This window comes from Dendropsophus ebraccatus, chromosome 1 (assembly GCF_027789765.1).
Source record: "Dendropsophus ebraccatus isolate aDenEbr1 chromosome 1, aDenEbr1.pat, whole genome shotgun sequence".
Lineage (NCBI taxonomy): Eukaryota > Metazoa > Chordata > Amphibia > Anura > Hylidae > Dendropsophus > Dendropsophus ebraccatus.
Window position 1 is genome coordinate 133,683,282 of NC_091454.1, and position 16,965 is coordinate 133,700,246.

The 16,965-nt window shown below is 40.0% G+C and overlaps 1 protein-coding gene across 1 annotated transcript in view; it reads right to left on the reverse strand.

Annotated features, from left to right (window-relative positions):
- CHCHD3 (coiled-coil-helix-coiled-coil-helix domain containing 3) overlaps positions 1–16,965 on the reverse strand; it is a 105,172-nt gene that overhangs the window by 16,989 nt on the left and 71,218 nt on the right. The window contains exon 6 of the mRNA XM_069956214.1: positions 10,757–10,827. Coding sequence (XP_069812315.1) covers positions 10,757–10,827 — 71 coding nt within the window. The remainder of the gene's footprint in view (positions 1–10,756; positions 10,828–16,965) is intronic.

The following is a 16,965-nucleotide window of genomic DNA, read 5'->3' on the forward strand; positions in this document are numbered from 1 at the left end:
CTGGTTTTTATGTTATGGTTGATCAGTGCAGATCAGCAATTGTCATTACTGAGAACTGCTGTAACTGATGGCAACATTAGGGTAAAAGCATGTTCTGCATTTACAGCAGTGTGATAGATCATCCCTTTAGAAATCAGACATATGGCACTGTCCTTTTAACCTAGCTAGAAATCTAGGCAGCCAAATCTGTCCTTATTACAAGTTTGCTATTATGCAGATTGCTAGCTCTGCAATGAAACCCAGCACGTTCATTTAACATTTACCACAAAGGTTTCTAGGTCATTAATGAAGCCAAGCTTGATATTTCTGTAAATTATTTCTAAAGTTACTATGATAATAACCATTTGAGAGATTTACAGATATGCAGATAACAAGCACAAAACTGGCGGCTCAACAAATATGGCAATACTAGATAATAGGAAGAAACCTGGAAGTTGGGAGAAGATGTCTTGCGACCTCTCACTAAGGCTTCTGAAAGCATGTCTAAAACATAAATCTCTTTGTTATGGATCTAGGCTTTAGAACATCACCAGTGGCTCTTCGATTGTGAAAGATGAATCTGCATTTATCTAGCTTAAATGCAGGCAATTAATATTTCATGCACCGTGTTTGTTACACTGAATTCTTAATGGGCTGTATTGATCAAAACACAACAGCTAAATGTCTGTACTGCTGTAGGGGAAATTGAAACTATTTTAGTTGGGAGAGAATTGTGTTGATATTGGCCTTTGCCTCTTGGGATTTTTTTTTCTTTTGCATATTTGAATAAAGCATAAACAAAACTGACAATTAAGCCCCTGGCGTCCAGAAGATGGATTTATTTCTTGGAGACTAGATTACAATGTGTTGTCTGTTCTCACATATGCACCACTGGAAACAATATCTACATACATTTAGCAGAACAAAGGAGATTTCCTTTTATAATTTACATGCATCTAAAACTCGGTCTCCAATTGAAACTGAGGCCATGGTGGCAGCACTGTATTCTTTCTGTACAAATGCATATGTATACCACAATCTCCTTAGTACATATAGAGGGCTCAAAAAATGCAGCAAAGTGGCACAGATATAGATGGAAGCATAAAGCAGGGTTGCACAACGCATCAATATTTCAATACAATACTGATACTGTGCGAGGGCAAAAGGTTCAGCACAAGGATTTCAATACTGTATGTTAATCTGTGCTGCCAAACAACTTTGCTGAAAGTCATGCTCACTAAAGAGAACATGGTGCGCAAAGTGCCCAGCACCTGCCATGCTCTTTACCTTCACTCTTCACTGCCACCTTCTTCTAACATCTCCTTTCCTCATTTATCCTTTATGGTATAACAAAGAAATACATGATAGTAGAAGAGTGGTACTAATATTTGGTGGTCGATAGTAGGGAATATAATAAATGCAATCACATAAATACAGCCAGCAAACATCTGAAGTGTTTCGGGCAGAATGGATTTTAAAAAACAAACAAACACTTTCTACACGCCAAAAAGTTTTGCTCAGTCTGGGCCTGATTGTTCAGATCCTTAACGATCAAAAGAAGTATGCGCTCAGTGCGGTCCTTTTCCGGATTTTGTGTCGCATGCTGAGTCAGACTCATAATGAATGTCTATAAGCCTGACTCTTCACTGACATGGCAAGGCAGCGCAGTCCTCTCCCCGCTCATTCTAAGGGTCTGAACAGAATATGAATAAGTAGTACAAGTTTTAAGAAGCTTTAGCAGGGCTGGATATTATTTCTACACTTGTTGAGCTGTTTGCATTGGCAACCTAAAAATATTTTACTTTCATTTGTGGAATACTCTGGAATGGCGAATAAAAAGGTAAACATGACATTATATATATAATCTCTTGTACACAGTGACTTTTAAGCAATAGGCATAGGAATAAAATGTAGACATGAAGGATCAGTTTATATATCATGTATGTATTCTAACCCACCAGCATTGTACAAGAAAATTAAGAACACTAGCTTTGACCCAAATTACACAGAAGTGTGGCGCCTTTACAAATACCAAAGCTTCTAATATCTTGTATTACAAATGGAGAACCACTGCAGTTCCATTAAATCAATTTAAAAATGAGCAAAACAATTTTACTAGAGAATTTACATTTTTATTAAAGCTAGACTAAATTCCTCACGTCCTGAAGACGCAGGCATTAAAGAGCTGAGATAGAAGATGTATTATTCATCAGGTAGAAGGCTTCATTGCTGTCACACGAAGGGACAAATATTTAAACATCTACAGGTGTTTGTCTTGGCAAGCGCTGAGCATATGGCACATTAGTTTAATCCGCAATCCAATACAGTTGCACATGAATTAAGAGCTCTTGAAATAGACTTGCCTCATTCTCTCTCACTCAAATTCTTTAACCATCATAATCAATAATAGGTTGAGCTTTGTCGTGGCTAAGAGGAGCAGATGAATGCATGTGCACAGCTGCCGGATAAGTCGCTCTGAAGGCTACATGAGAATTTCACTGCTGATATTTCAGCCAACACAGACACAAATGCACACATTTATACATTATATATTAGGTTGCCAAAAGGGAATGTGGAAAAGCTAAATCTTCCATTCCATCAAAAATAATAAGATTTCGTGAAAACGTAAAGAGAGGTTGGTCTAGGGCTGGGCGGTATACCGCAAAAATACCGATACCGTCACTGGCGTCGGTTAACCGACCTCAACTTAGCCAGGACGGTATCTGCGGTATTTTTGTACTTCCATCTTCCTTTCAGAGCGCCCTCTCCTGTCCCGTCAGAGTGCTCCCGCACACACTCGCGCTGCCCTGCATTAGCGCTGCACGTTATGTGCAGGGACGCCGGCATCAGAGCGGGAGGTGGGGGAGGAGGAGGAGGAGCAGCAGAAGCAGGGTCCAGGTGAGAATGCCCGCCCCCGGCACAAGTCCCGTCCGAGCGCCCGATCTCCCCACCCGTCTGGTCCCACCTCACCCGTCCGAGGCCCTCACCCCACTGGACCGGTCCCGTCCGAGGCCCTCACCCCACTGGACCGGTCCCGTCCGAGGCCTCCCCACCTTACCTCACCCGTCCGAGGCCCCCCACCGGTCCGGTCTCATCTGAGTGCCCCCCACATCCGGCCGGCAAGTGCTGCACATGTGTGTGTGCAGGGACGCCGGCATTTCAGAGCTGGAGCAGCAGCTGACCTGTAGTCCTCTCAGTAAACAGTACAAGGCTGTAAATTAGGAGGAATGGATGGGCTGCAGCAGGCAGGATGTCACACACAGCAATGTCTCCTACAGCTTATCCTGCCTGCTGCAGCCCATCCATTCCTCCTAATTTACAGCCTTGTCCGTTTACTGAGAGGACTACAGTCATACATACACGCCTATCCACCCCCTGTATAGTAGCACATCCCTGTCCCCCCGTACAGTCATAGACCCCTGTCCACCCTCCCCCTGTATAGTCATACACCCCTGTACAGTCATACACCCTGTCAGCCCTCCCTGTACAGTCATACACCCCTGCCGCCCCCCCCCCCCCCCCCCCCCTGTATAGTCATACACCCCTGTCGGCCCCCCCGTATAGTCATACACCCCTTTCCGCCCCCCCCTGTAAGTCATACACCCCTGTCCGCCCCCCCCTGTATAGTCATGCACATCCCTGTCCCCCCGTACAGTCATACACCCCTGCCGCCCCCCCCCTGTATAGTCATACACCCCTGTACAGTCATACACCCTGTCAGCCCTCCCCGTACAGTCATACACCCCTGTCGGCCCCCCCTGTGTAGTCATACACCCCCTAATAATGACAAATGATAATAATAATGATGATAATGATAGACTAACCACGGCTTGCTGCTCAGTGAGCTTTTTTACTTTTTTGATATCAAGTATGGCAAGTGGGTGTGGTTTGCATAGCAAGTGGGTGTGGTTTGCAAAAAGGGGAGTGTCATAATTATCGTTCAGTTATCGTTACCGCCGCTACATGTGCGATAAACCGCGATATTGATTTAGGCCCATATCGCCCAGCCCTAGGTTGGTCAAAGAAACATCAATTCTAATGTAAGTCAATGGTGGCCTTTAGAGGCATTCTTCAGTAATATATAAATGAGTCTAAAATGAATGAGTACTAGACGTGTTCAAAATGCTGACTCCTAGTGCTGATCTCAGGCTCCGTAGCTGCATTATGTGTTTATTAGCACCTGCACACTTCTCCTTCCATGCCCATACTTAAGAGGATAAACTCCCTCACTCTCAAGGAAGTTTACCTACTCACAATACAGTGCTCTGATGAACAGATCTATTATGCTGCCTATACTTCCTCCTGGGATCTGTCTTCCACAACATCATTCACCTCCTTCACCATATACTTTAGATTTGAATAAACTCACGGGCCACTAAAATTTGTTTCTCTCCAGTACAATTCTTGTTACATTTACAGTACTACCATACCATCACAGCTGCCCTAAAAAGTTACAGCAGCCGACGTCCCCTATTGTCACACCAAACACTGGTTGCCTCAAACATGCCTCTGCATGAGGCCATGTTCACACAATGTGTCAGATTAATCATGGCCGATTTGCATTCATTATTTCTTTTTTTTTAGTTAGCATAGAAAACATGGCACTTCCCAGGTCATCTGCGCTCACAGAGAAGGCAGTCATGTGACTGATGAACACATGGAGCCGTGACTCTCTGGACTGGCAGGGACTTCATGTGCTTAGTCTCTCTTTTTCAACTAGCACAAGTCAGAAAATCTGCCTTCAAAAGTTCAGCTTTGTTTCACAGTATGATAACAAAAAATAACAATGAAAGTAAATTGCAAACATGCTTTATATCACATCTACTGTTAATTTAGACTTTCAAAGTTACAATGACACTGACACTTTAATAGACCTGCTGCAAATATTTTGATGGCAGATACCACACACCTTTAGAGTTTTTATGGTGCACATGCACCATACATAATATTAGACAGAAGCTATATAATATTATGACTTATCAGCATATCTTATAAATGCAATTTCAAAAAAAAAAAGTCCACTGCATGTGTGTATGTGTTATACATTTCATCATGAATAGCACATGAATACCTAAATGTAAAACTACATATATGCATACTTGCTAAACATCTAATTTTAAAAACCATGTGCAGCAATATGACTCTCTTTACTGGGAAAGTTTAGCACAACCTTTTGGTACATGATTCTGGTGCATGATTCCATTCAGCCACAAGAGGGTGTATATTAGGATGGATAAAATGCTGACAGTATCACAGATTTCAATGGTGTTAAGCTGATGTTTTGTTTTTGTTTTTAACACAAACCTGGCTATTTTTGCATAGTTCTTACATGACAATTTTACTTCAATGCTTTAATAAAATGAAGCCAGTCTAAAAAAAATTCTACATTGCTATTTTGTCTATATTGCCTGAGCCACTGTGTGGAACATGGAGGCAAGGATGTATTACAGTTCTGCTCCACTCACATTAATATAACCGAACAGCAAAACCACACCCAAACTGAGGACAAGAGTGTTGCTGTTTCTGGAAGAGGCAGGCATTGTTTATCTACGCATGGAGAACCCCTTTAACCATGTGCAATCTGTTGCCAACTGGCTGCAAAAATCCTGAAGGAAGACTAACGGACTGGCTAAGTTTATCATCTGTATCTAGGAATAGCTAACTATCTAGGAATGTAACCTTTCCCCCCCACAAAGTAGTATGGAAAAAGCAAGTCTGTTCTTCCCCTCAGTATATATATTTCAAATGATTATGACTGACATCAGGACTTTTTGTGGATCTGCTAATTAAGAGCTGCATTAATTGTATTAACCCTTTCAAGCAAAAGTCAGTAAAATTTACTGACCTGCTTCAGATGCTCACTGTTTACACAAACAGAGACCAGGAGCTGCAACTAAACTTTCAGCTGATAGCTGACAGTTTAGTGTAACTGCCACTGGACCCTTAAAGGGGGTCCAGCATCGGCAATTGCCGGCATTGGTGGATCAGTAACGGTAAATGGTGTTGTAAAAAACACATAGGATTACATTGGAATCTGGAAAGAAAATGCTAATTTTAACTATTCACTCTTACTTTGCAGCTATTCCTGTGAAATACCCAAAGGGTTAAATAACTGAATTAATGTAAATTTAAATACTTGAAAGAGTGAATATTTCAAAATGGGTTGAATTGTGGGGGGGTTTTAGTATACAGGCCTCTAAAATATACTCCATTAGTATACAGGCCTCTAAAATATACTCCAAAACTGAACTGGTGCCGAAAGAATTTCTGACATTTTGAAAATTGCTACTAAACATTTACGGCCTCTAACATCCCAAATAAGTAAAAGCATGTTCACCAAATGCTTTTAAAATGAAGTAGACATGTTATAGATATGAATTAATAAATAATGAATGTAGTATTACTATTTTCCTTATTGGCAAAGACTTTCAAATGTAGAGAATGCGCTTTTTTTACATTTTTAACAACATTTTGGAGTTATTCACAAAAAAATTCTAAAGCTATCAACTCAAATTTACCACTAACATAAAGTAGAATATGTAACAAAAAAAACAATCTTGGCATCAGAAGGATTGGGAAAAGTATTCCTAAGTTATTGATGAAGTGACACAGGTCATATTCATAAAATTTGCCTTGGTCCTGAAAGGGTTAAGAATATTATCCCAGATATTTAAACATAACGACAAGCCTATCATTTCTATACAAGTAGAATTCCACTAAGCCAGTGTTTCACACATAAATTACTTCAATTTACTCCCAAGGCTACGATCATAAACTGTACTACGGTACGTGTGAAACTACCCTAAGGCTGGGTTCACACACAGTATATTTCAGGCAGTATTTGGTCCTCATTGCAACCAAAACCAGGAGTGAATTAAAAACACAGAAAGGATCTGTTCACACAATGTTGAAATTGAGTGGATGGCCGCCATATAACGGTAAATAACTGCCATTATTTCAATACAACAGCCGTTGTTTTAAAATAACAGCAAATATTTACTGTTACATGGCGGCCATCCACTCAATTACAAAATTATGTGAACAGATCCTTTCTGTGTTTTCAATCCATTTCTGGTTTTGGTTGCAATGAGGACCTGACATGAGGACCAAATACTGCCTGAAATATACTGTGTGTGAACCCAGCCTTAGGCTGCAGTATACTGCAGAACCAGACAGCCTATACTGCGGATAGGCTATTGATTTCTCCTGAATAACCTTTTTAAGCGGCACTAGGCCAGGTAGGAGATTAAGATTGCTATAATGGAGAACTATAAGAGTTCACCAACATAGTTTAGAAAAAACGTTGTCAAGACCCTGGATGGGGTCGAAAAATTGTATTTATGTAAGCTGATTTGCATAATATAGCATTGAAGATTTCCTGTGGATGTTGTTGGACGACTTCTACTCGACACTGCATATACTTACTGGAGGGATTGTGGGTTCACCAGGACGCATCCTGCATAAGAGGCACAACTGGGTCTATTGGTGCTGCTGTACCTACTTATCAGTACTTGATGTCATAGAGACATGTCAAAAGTTTTGATTGGTCTAGGTCTGAGTGTTCAGACCTGTACCGATCAGGAGAAAGAGCGGCGAGGGGTTTGCAGCTGCGGCACATCCTCTCCCCACTCTGTGTAAGAAAGAAAAAAAGAGCCGGGCTCCATTGACGGGACAGGTGCAGACCGCACTGCAGTGCATCCTGCGCATTCTCCCGATTGGTATGGGTCTGAACACTCAGACCTGGACCAAGCAAAACTTTTCATGTGTCTTTTACATGTCAAAAGTTCTCTCAAACAGTGACACTTTAAAGGTGTTGCTTGGTTAAAAAAGTTTTTTAAAAAAGCAAATATTTCACTGATCTATATTTTCTGGTCCCCATCTTGACACAAGGTAATGTCTGCTCAGCAAATTAAAGGCTGAGAGGTAAAGTTGTAGCTGGTGACAAGCTGAGCAGGTATTTCCTGTGTCTTGAAATGGGGACCAGGGTGCAGAGATCAACCTGGACCTAGGCATATTCAGAATGGCAGAGGACAATTATTTTTATTTTTTATACCCCACCATACAGATTGTTTAAACATACTCCTGTTTTAGGCTTTCTTCACAGCTTGGAGTTCAAATCAGATGTATAATTCAACAGACTGGCATGAAGACTGCCCCCTTTGTAATTCAATGGGAGCTAATACATAGATTTTTCCATCCAAAGTAAGTGACATGGCAAACATCTCTGCAGTGGATTTCTTTGTAGAAATGTTCAATTGCATGTTAATGGGGATCTAAAAATTCCATTGACATGCATTGGTCTGTCATATATGATGAGGAGTTTGTAACAAAATTTGCATCAAGTCTGATATTGCAAAAAGGTGAAAAAAAACTTTAAAGATCATGCCTGCTTCTCAATTACTGTGATTAAAGCAGAATAATAAAGCCGTTATACTTTGACTTAGATGGCCATGGGGAATACAATGTTACTGAGGCATCTGCTGTGTTTCCTGCTACCATCCCTTTAATTACAAAGGGGAGGAAAGCTAATACAAATGTAGAAATGTAATTACTTTGTAAAAGCCCAAATCCTAGCCCAAAGCCATGTTCTTCCTGTAATATCACATTCTTCTCTTCTTGTGTAAACTTTTCATTACAAAGAAGACATCTTCATAATCTAATAAAAATGGTTATAATGCAACTCCTGGAAATATTATTCTTGCATTAGAAACAGTAGCATGTTTTAGTAATGTTCTTTTAATACAATTTGTGCTGTGCAGGAGCCCATTGAACTTGATCATTTAGAATGTGATCAATGTGAATTAGTGCCTCACAGAGATAAAGCATTTGATCATTGGGAATTTGATCAATGTTTCTTGAGGCCAAGCACAGATAAGGCATTTATCAAGAGTGTGCATAATGGTAAGCTCATTTGCACTAAGAAAAAGAAGTAAAAGGCTTCTTTCAATGTGCTACGTGCACTCCATTCATTTATTGCATACTTAATGTCAGTCAGGTGGTTATCAATTCTTTCTTTTTTTTGTGTGTGGCACCACTGTTTTAACATCTTAATACCAATGACATACCATTCATACAGTTGTCATTAAGTGCATGTGACATTTTTACATACTATATTGGCATTTGGGCTACCTACGGACCAGTGCCTGGTGAACCCTGGAAAGTATGGGGGCCCCCTTAGCTCCAGAGCGCTGTTCTAATTGTGGCCCTCTGAGTGACAAGTCATTGGTTCCTCCCCTGACAATCTCTAGCTACAATATGGGAGCATAAAAAGGCCTAAAAATATATAGAGCACAGATGGATTCTTAAAACTGTGTGCCACAGTGGGGGCCTAGCTACCTCATGGAGCTACCTCATGGAGCTACCTCATGGGAGGCACAATTATTAAAGTCAGAACAGGTCAGTTTTAGAAATACTAATTAAAAGTACAGCGCTAGGGACCGTGAATATTAGTCAGCACAGCCCAATCGCTGCATTGGCCATTTAACCATGTAAATGCCTCTGTCAAAACTGAAAGCAGCATTTGAATGGCTTGTGGTAGGCCAAAATTACGCTGATCCTGGTTTGGCACTAAATTACTACGGGCTCCAGCAGCTTATAGTAATTGAGCACTGATCTGCATTTATCTCTATGAGAAATCCATGCAGTTATAAGTCCTGTAGTTACTGCAGGAAAAAAAATGTTTTGTAATAAATGAAAAATCCCATTCCATATAACCCCACATTTTTTTTATAAATAAAAATAAACAACTAAATAAACATATGTGCTATCTGTAATCCTTCGACCTATTAAATTATCCCTTATCCCTGATCTCGCACGGTAAACGGCACAAGCACAAAAATCTGCCAAAAGTGCCAATTTGCATATTTTTGATCACAGCAAATCTGAGAAAATTGTAATAAAAAGTGATAAAAAAAGGCATATACACAAACAAGCTACAGAAAATACAGATAATGGCACAAAAGTGATACCTCAAATAGCCCCTTAATCCAAAAAATAAAATAGTTATAAAGGATCAGAATAGAGCAATTTTAAACATTTTAAAGCAGTCAAACAAAATAAAAGTTATATAAGTTACCTATTGTTGTAATTGTATTGACTAAAAGAACGTCAATTTCCCCACAGAGTGAATGGCGTAAACAAACACAAAATGAAAATTGGCATGGTGAAAAAAGGGAAAGAAAAATACTAAGTAAGATGTGAAAAACATTAAATCAGTCATGTTCAGCCTAGTTTCCTTTAGATGCCTGTCTATAGTGAACTATAGAGGTAAAAAAAATCTACCTTAATCCAGAAACAATGGGCATAATGCCCCAATTCTGTCCATGTATATTATCACGTCCCAATGTAACACAGGTCTGTCAGCACACACATATAATGTTATTACACTACTGACAGATTCCAATGACTATTATGGATCATTTAAATGTGCATAAAGTTGGCATGGTACAGATAAAATTAGACAAATAAAATGACATGAAGAACTCTTTTGAAATGTCTCACTTTGTTTGAGACCGTGTCAATTTAATGAAATAATGCTCAGACCATGACACATCAGGAAAATGAACAAGGGGCCAAGCTTGGTGCATTTTCTCCTGACTCACGTGTCATGTGACCTGGACATACTCATAATAGAAGTTTATAGGGTCTAAATGATTGTAAAACTTTAGAGTAAAAATATAGCAAGTTAACACTATTAAATGCACATACAATTTTTTTTTAAATCACTTACACATAAAAATTTTTTAATTAAAAATAAATAAATAATAATTGTCCTTACTTGAATCTTGCTTCCACAGTGTTTGCAGCTGACTGGTATTGTTCAGTAGTAACTTTATAAAACTGAGCACTCTGAAAGCAAAAAAAACAGATAAAAGATTACTTCAAGTGTGATCATAGTCTAATAAGAAACACAAGCGGTTTTGTATTAGTATTTTCTGGAAGTTAGAAACATAGATGATTGTTAGCAGAAAAAGACCACCTGGTCCATCTAGTCTACCCTATTACTAGTTCCTTATTATAGATATATGCATTTCCCAGGCATGTCTAAATTCAGTCACTGTAGATTTACCAACCACAAATGCTAAGAGTTTCCAAGCATCTACTACTTTCAGTAAGGTAATAACTGTTTTACACTTATTTTTAGTCTTCCTAGGTAACATCTATGAGTAAAACCATTAACGCTCATAGAGATCAATGCAGTACATATGTACTGCATTGATCAATTTTATCTAGACTCGATTGCTAAAAGCTGCTGAAGGCAGCAATCCCTGAGCCAGGACAGCACTGGGACACAAAAGAGTATAACAGATCAGGCCCGATGACGTTTAGCAAGAGCTGCTCGGCCATTGTTAGTGATGTCTCTGCAGTCCTTACCCAAACAGTAAATACTTCACCTGCTCCCGGTCTTCTGCGTTCAGAATGCGTCACAGCACCGTGCAATGTGGCTTCAGAGCAGCCTCCCGAGCTGAAAGACTGCAGAGCGCAGGAGAAGACCAAGAGTGGGGACAGGTGAAGCATTTACTGTTTAGGTAATCATCAGCCGGTCGGCAGCCAATGATTTTAGGTCTGGGCCTAGAGAAACAATCAGCTGATGATCATTTCATTGGCTGATCGTTGTCTCTATTATATGAAGTGAGAATTGGCCGAATCTAGATCCATGTGATAGGGCCCTAAGCTGATACTTCTTGTTCTATCTGTAGTGATAAGAAAAGGCTGCTGTAAAGTGGTCGGTACAGCATTATAGCAACATGTAAAACCAGTAGATGAGACAACAGCTCAGGCAAGATGGCAGCTCCCATTTCAAAGTACAAAAAAATTAAAGAAAAAAAATTAGTCAGAAAAAAGAAAGTTGAATAAAAGACAATTTTTTAGTATTCGACTCGATTACGTAAAAGAAAATGTATGTGATATATTCCCTTTAAGGTCTCAGGCTGCCCCTGGAACCTACACTACCTCTAAGACATTTATGGTATATACTGTAGCTCTGACTTTATTCAAGACGAGAAGAATGTGGTTCACGCCAACAATATTTGTCAATTTATTGCTGTATACCAACAATAAAGTGATATTCTTACTAGATGCCAAAACATTTTCCAGTGTTTCCTGACATCCCCTATACTAAAAGGATGCTTGTGATAAAAGATATTTATAAGTGAGTAACTATTTAAAGGAAAAGAAAAGCTCATGAACACAAGAAAACCACGATATTGCAGATGGGAAGAAATGCTTCCATGTAATACTCTTGGCTGCAAATCATCTGGTCGCTTGTCAGGTGGAGATCTGACATCCTCAAATTGGCAGGAAATTTTCTAATCTCAGAAAGCAAAGACGGTAACCTCCTCATCAAAGTGTCAAGCTTAAAGAAGTGGAGAATCAAGCAAGGTATTTCTGTGTTTAGATATGTCGTCACACCGTAAACATTCTGGTGATGTCCACAGAGATACAATGGTTCACAATCAAGGTTACGATGACACAGCTAATACACATACTGGACATAATTCATCAACTACAAAAAAAAATTAATATGGTATTCATTTACTTAGACACTTTGCTGAGTGTGTTCTGGAAGAATGACAAATCCATGCACTACAACTTTGAATTACTCACAAGATTAAGTATCAAATAATGCAGGGTTCATAGTGTATCACACCAAATAATAATGACAATATATTATTTCTTCCTATAGCCAGAAAACTTGATTAGAGTAAACCAGTTTCTCATGCCAGTGTTCTCTTGGGACGTAAAGAGGCCTATTCTAGTACATTGTCAAGTACATGGGCAAATGACTGTGCACTGCTGCAACATGAACCTGCAACTTGCAGGCAAAAATGGAAAACTATATAAGGCTAGGTTCACATTAGCGTTTTTCTTATTTGCAAACAGATCCATCCATATTAATTGAACTGATGAGCCGACTGCAAACGGATTGCAAAATGTTTATTTCTGTAATGGTCCATTTAATTTTGGCTTTAAAAAACTGACTTTTGTACATCAGTTTGCTTCAGTCAGCATCCGTTTATTTTTCTTTTTTGGTTTCCCACATCTTCTGCGCATACTCAGTGAAAAAAAGTGATGAAAACGCAAACTTGCAAATGGATGTGAACGGAAATACCTTCTGTTTAGATCCGTCCTCATTGACTATAATGTAAAAAAAAATTTAAAAAAATGGAAGTGCACCTTCCATTTGTGTTCCATTCGGAATACATGCAAACAGAGCATAACTCAAAGAAACGGAGCACAATCGAGATACAAATGAATGGGGCATTGGACAGACACGTCAGAATCTATTTATGTAGTTTAAAAGTGGAACAGCAAAACTAAACTGTGGCGGAGAGAATGATGCCGGTGTGAACCTACGCTAATACAGCACCGTTTGGTATTTGCTGAAGGTGATGGAAAGTAGGAGTTCTCCCCTACTGCAACTATACTTTACTTTGTATAGATTTTACAGCCAAAAGTTGGCACTGATTTGTATTGCTAGTTGGATTATATGAATGTGAAACATATTTCAATATTTCATATTTTGAACTTCCCATGTGCCTTCACAACAGCTGACACAAATGTAGTGGATGATCAAGACCCCTGATGGGCCATAGTTAGGTACCAAAGAAGCATCGCCTTGATGAGATGAGAATTGCCTGGGACCTGCCTCTTTGGTACTTTATTTCAACATAAAATAATATGTTTAGCACTAGGGATGGTCCGAAACTGCCGAACGCTTGGCATCAGATTCCCGCTGTTTGCCCGCTCCGTGAGGCTATGGCTGTATCCCAGCTATGGCTATATCCCAGTTTTCCAGGCGGTCCTCCCGCTGTATCCACCCTCTCCACGGAACGGCCAGACAGCGGGAATCATTTCCGAGAATTCGGGTTCGTAAGAACCCGAACCGAACTAGGTTTGGACCATCCCTATTTAGCACTTTGCAGTCAGACAGCTCAAATAAAAAAAGGAACATGTGTATCATTTCTCCAAGAGCTATGTAAGACTGTCAGCACTTTAGTACTCAATTGCCAGATGACAGGTTCCGGTTAGTCAGGTTTTCCTAGCAAAAAATATTTCCTTTAGAAGTGTTGTGTGCTTGGTAGTTTAGCATGTTTATTCTGGAAAAAGTGCACTTTAGCTCTGCATATACAAGTCTGTTTCCAACTTCTCTTATTTTTCCTAAAAAACACATTATTGTAAACAAATTAAGCAACAAAAAAAAATTAAAAATTTTGCAAAAAAACCCACCAAACTATATATTTGATACATTTGGGACAAAAAAAATACCAAAATTGGTGGCAGGTGTGTAATAAATATGACTTGTGTCTGCTAGCTTTCTGGCTCCATAGCAACTGTCTGCTCACAGTCTGTATTAAAGAATCTCAAGTGCCAAAGGAGTTATCCTGGAGACACATGAGCTGCAGACACTAGTCCTGATACTATAATAAAGATTTCTTCACATTTATCATCGATAGTAAAAGGCTTTTTTATATAATATTTGCTGAATGCCCATACCTGTGTAACAGAGAAACATAAGACAACATTCCAGTTGTCTGGGCTGCACGATAGAAACACATGGCTAAATCTACATGTATTCTTCTATCCTTTCCAACCGAATAATAATCTGGATGACAAAGGGGTACTCCAGGGGGGAAAAAAAAAAAATCAAACCCACTGGTGTCAAAGTGCCAGAGATCTGTAATTTACATCTAATAAAAAATCTCCAGTCTTCCAGTACTTATAAGCTGCTGTATGTCCTACAAGAAGCAGTCTTTTCTTTCCAGTCTGACACAATGCTCTCTTGCTGCCACCTCTGTCCGTGACAGGAACTGTCAAGAGCAGTAGCAAATAATCATATAAAAACCTCACCTGCTCTCCGGACTGGAAAGAATACACCACTTCGCGCAGGACACACAGGAAGACAAGAAGTAGAAGTAAATTACAAATCTCTTTCACTTTCTGGTGATAATTGATTTGAAAGAATTTTATTTTTAATGGAGTACCCTTTCAAGCATAAACCCAAAACACAGTGAACCTTGCCTAGCGTGTGTGGTTGTTTGTGACTCTTTAAATGGAGATGATGGTGTGAGAATGATTGTGAATGGAGAAATCTTTCCAGATACAAGGTAGATGAATGCGTTTTGGTTACTCTTCTTATTATACCCACGCACCAAAATGAGTTCTTGTCCATAAAACTGAATTCTTTATTATATAGTCTGCTTTCTAGAGCCCACAGGCTATTACTGAAAAGCGCAGTGACACTTTGCTAAGCCCTGAATAGAGAGAAAGAAGAGATCATTACATTATCATTCTACTGCACAATTGCTACGAGTATATCCTACCAAACGGATTAGTGTGAAAGCAGAGTTACAGAATAAAGCTGCTGTGCTGTGGAGATGGACATTTAGTGTCTCATAAATTTCATTTTGCAGAAAATCCTGACACATCATAATGGTGAAATCCTATTTACTGCAGAAGGCAGGGCTGATAATACTATTTAATACCTGGTGTATGGGGTGGAATCGACTTCATATGTTTTGTTATTTTCATCTTAACACTTTCTTATAATTCCTGATAAGTTAGAGTAAATAAATGCCCTTTTCTTAAAGGGTTTTCTGGTTTATGCAAATAAACCTGTTCACAACATAATTAAATATTCTACAGCTTTCTAATATATGTTTGTGTTACCATTCACCAACATTTTCAAGATTGTGGTTTGCTGCCAGAGGATAGAAACATTAGCCTGCATTTATCAATGCACCGGTTTCTGGCATAAACTGCACCAAAACACCATTGTTAATTATCGTTTTGTGCCACAAATAACACAGAAAAATGGTTGTGGTCACATGAAGTAGCCACTTTCGCTATGTTTAATAAAGGGAATGTATCACCAAGATTAGATCCAGTTACTAAAACATGTTCTTTTTTTCTACTCTATTTCTGTTTATATTTTTTCAGTACATTAATATGGGGGCTGCCAGCTAACCTAACAGCATTTAAAGGGGTTGTCCGGCGATAAAAAATTATTCACAGAATAACACACATTACAAAGTTATACAACTTTGTAATGTATGTTATGTCTGTGAATGGCCCCCTTCCCCGTGTTTCCCCCCACCCACGCTAGACCCGGAAGTGTGGTGCATTATACTCACCGCATGTCGTGTCGTCCACGGTCTCCGATCGTCAGCAGTGACGTCTTCTTCGGGAGCTTGGCGGATCTTCCCGAGTGTCGGCCGCCCTCTGCAGCGTCATCCGAAGCTCAGCCGCGATTGGCTGAGCATAACTGTGCTCAGCCAATCGCGGCTGAGCGGCTGATGACACGGCCACGTCATCAGCTGCTCAGCCGCGATTGGCTGAGCACAGTTATGCTCAGCCAATCGCGGCTGAGCTTCGGATGACGCTGCAGAGGGCGGCCGGCACTCGGGAAGATCCGCCAAGCTCCCGAAGAAGACGTCACTGCTGACGATCGGAGACCGTGGTCGGCACGCGACAGGTAATGTATAGCGCACCACACTTCCGGGTACACGGGTGGGGGTGGTGGGACACGGGGAAGGGGGCCATTCACAGACATAACATACATTACAAAGTTGTATAACTTTGTAATGTGTGTTATTCTGTGAATAATTTTTTATCGCCGGACAACCCCTTTAATGACATGCGTTATGGCAAGCCTCATAGACATAAAAACAATTAAAGGTAAACTCCAGGGGAATTTAAAAATCACATGTCAGCAAGGGGTGGGGGAAACATAAGAAAGAAGCTATGCTTACCTGTTCTCGTGCAAGGACCCCCACTAGTCTCCTGCAGAACCCGGTCCTGCAATGTCATGTCCTGGCTCATGCCTGCCCAGCCCGTCAGTGATTGGGGAGTGACACAGCTGCAGTCACTGGCTGGCTGAGAGGGAATTTTACTGCCAGGACATGAAAATGCAGGAAGCCAGGAGAAATAGCTTCTATATTTTTTCCACCTGATCCCTTGCCCGCCAAGGATTTTTACATTTCTCTA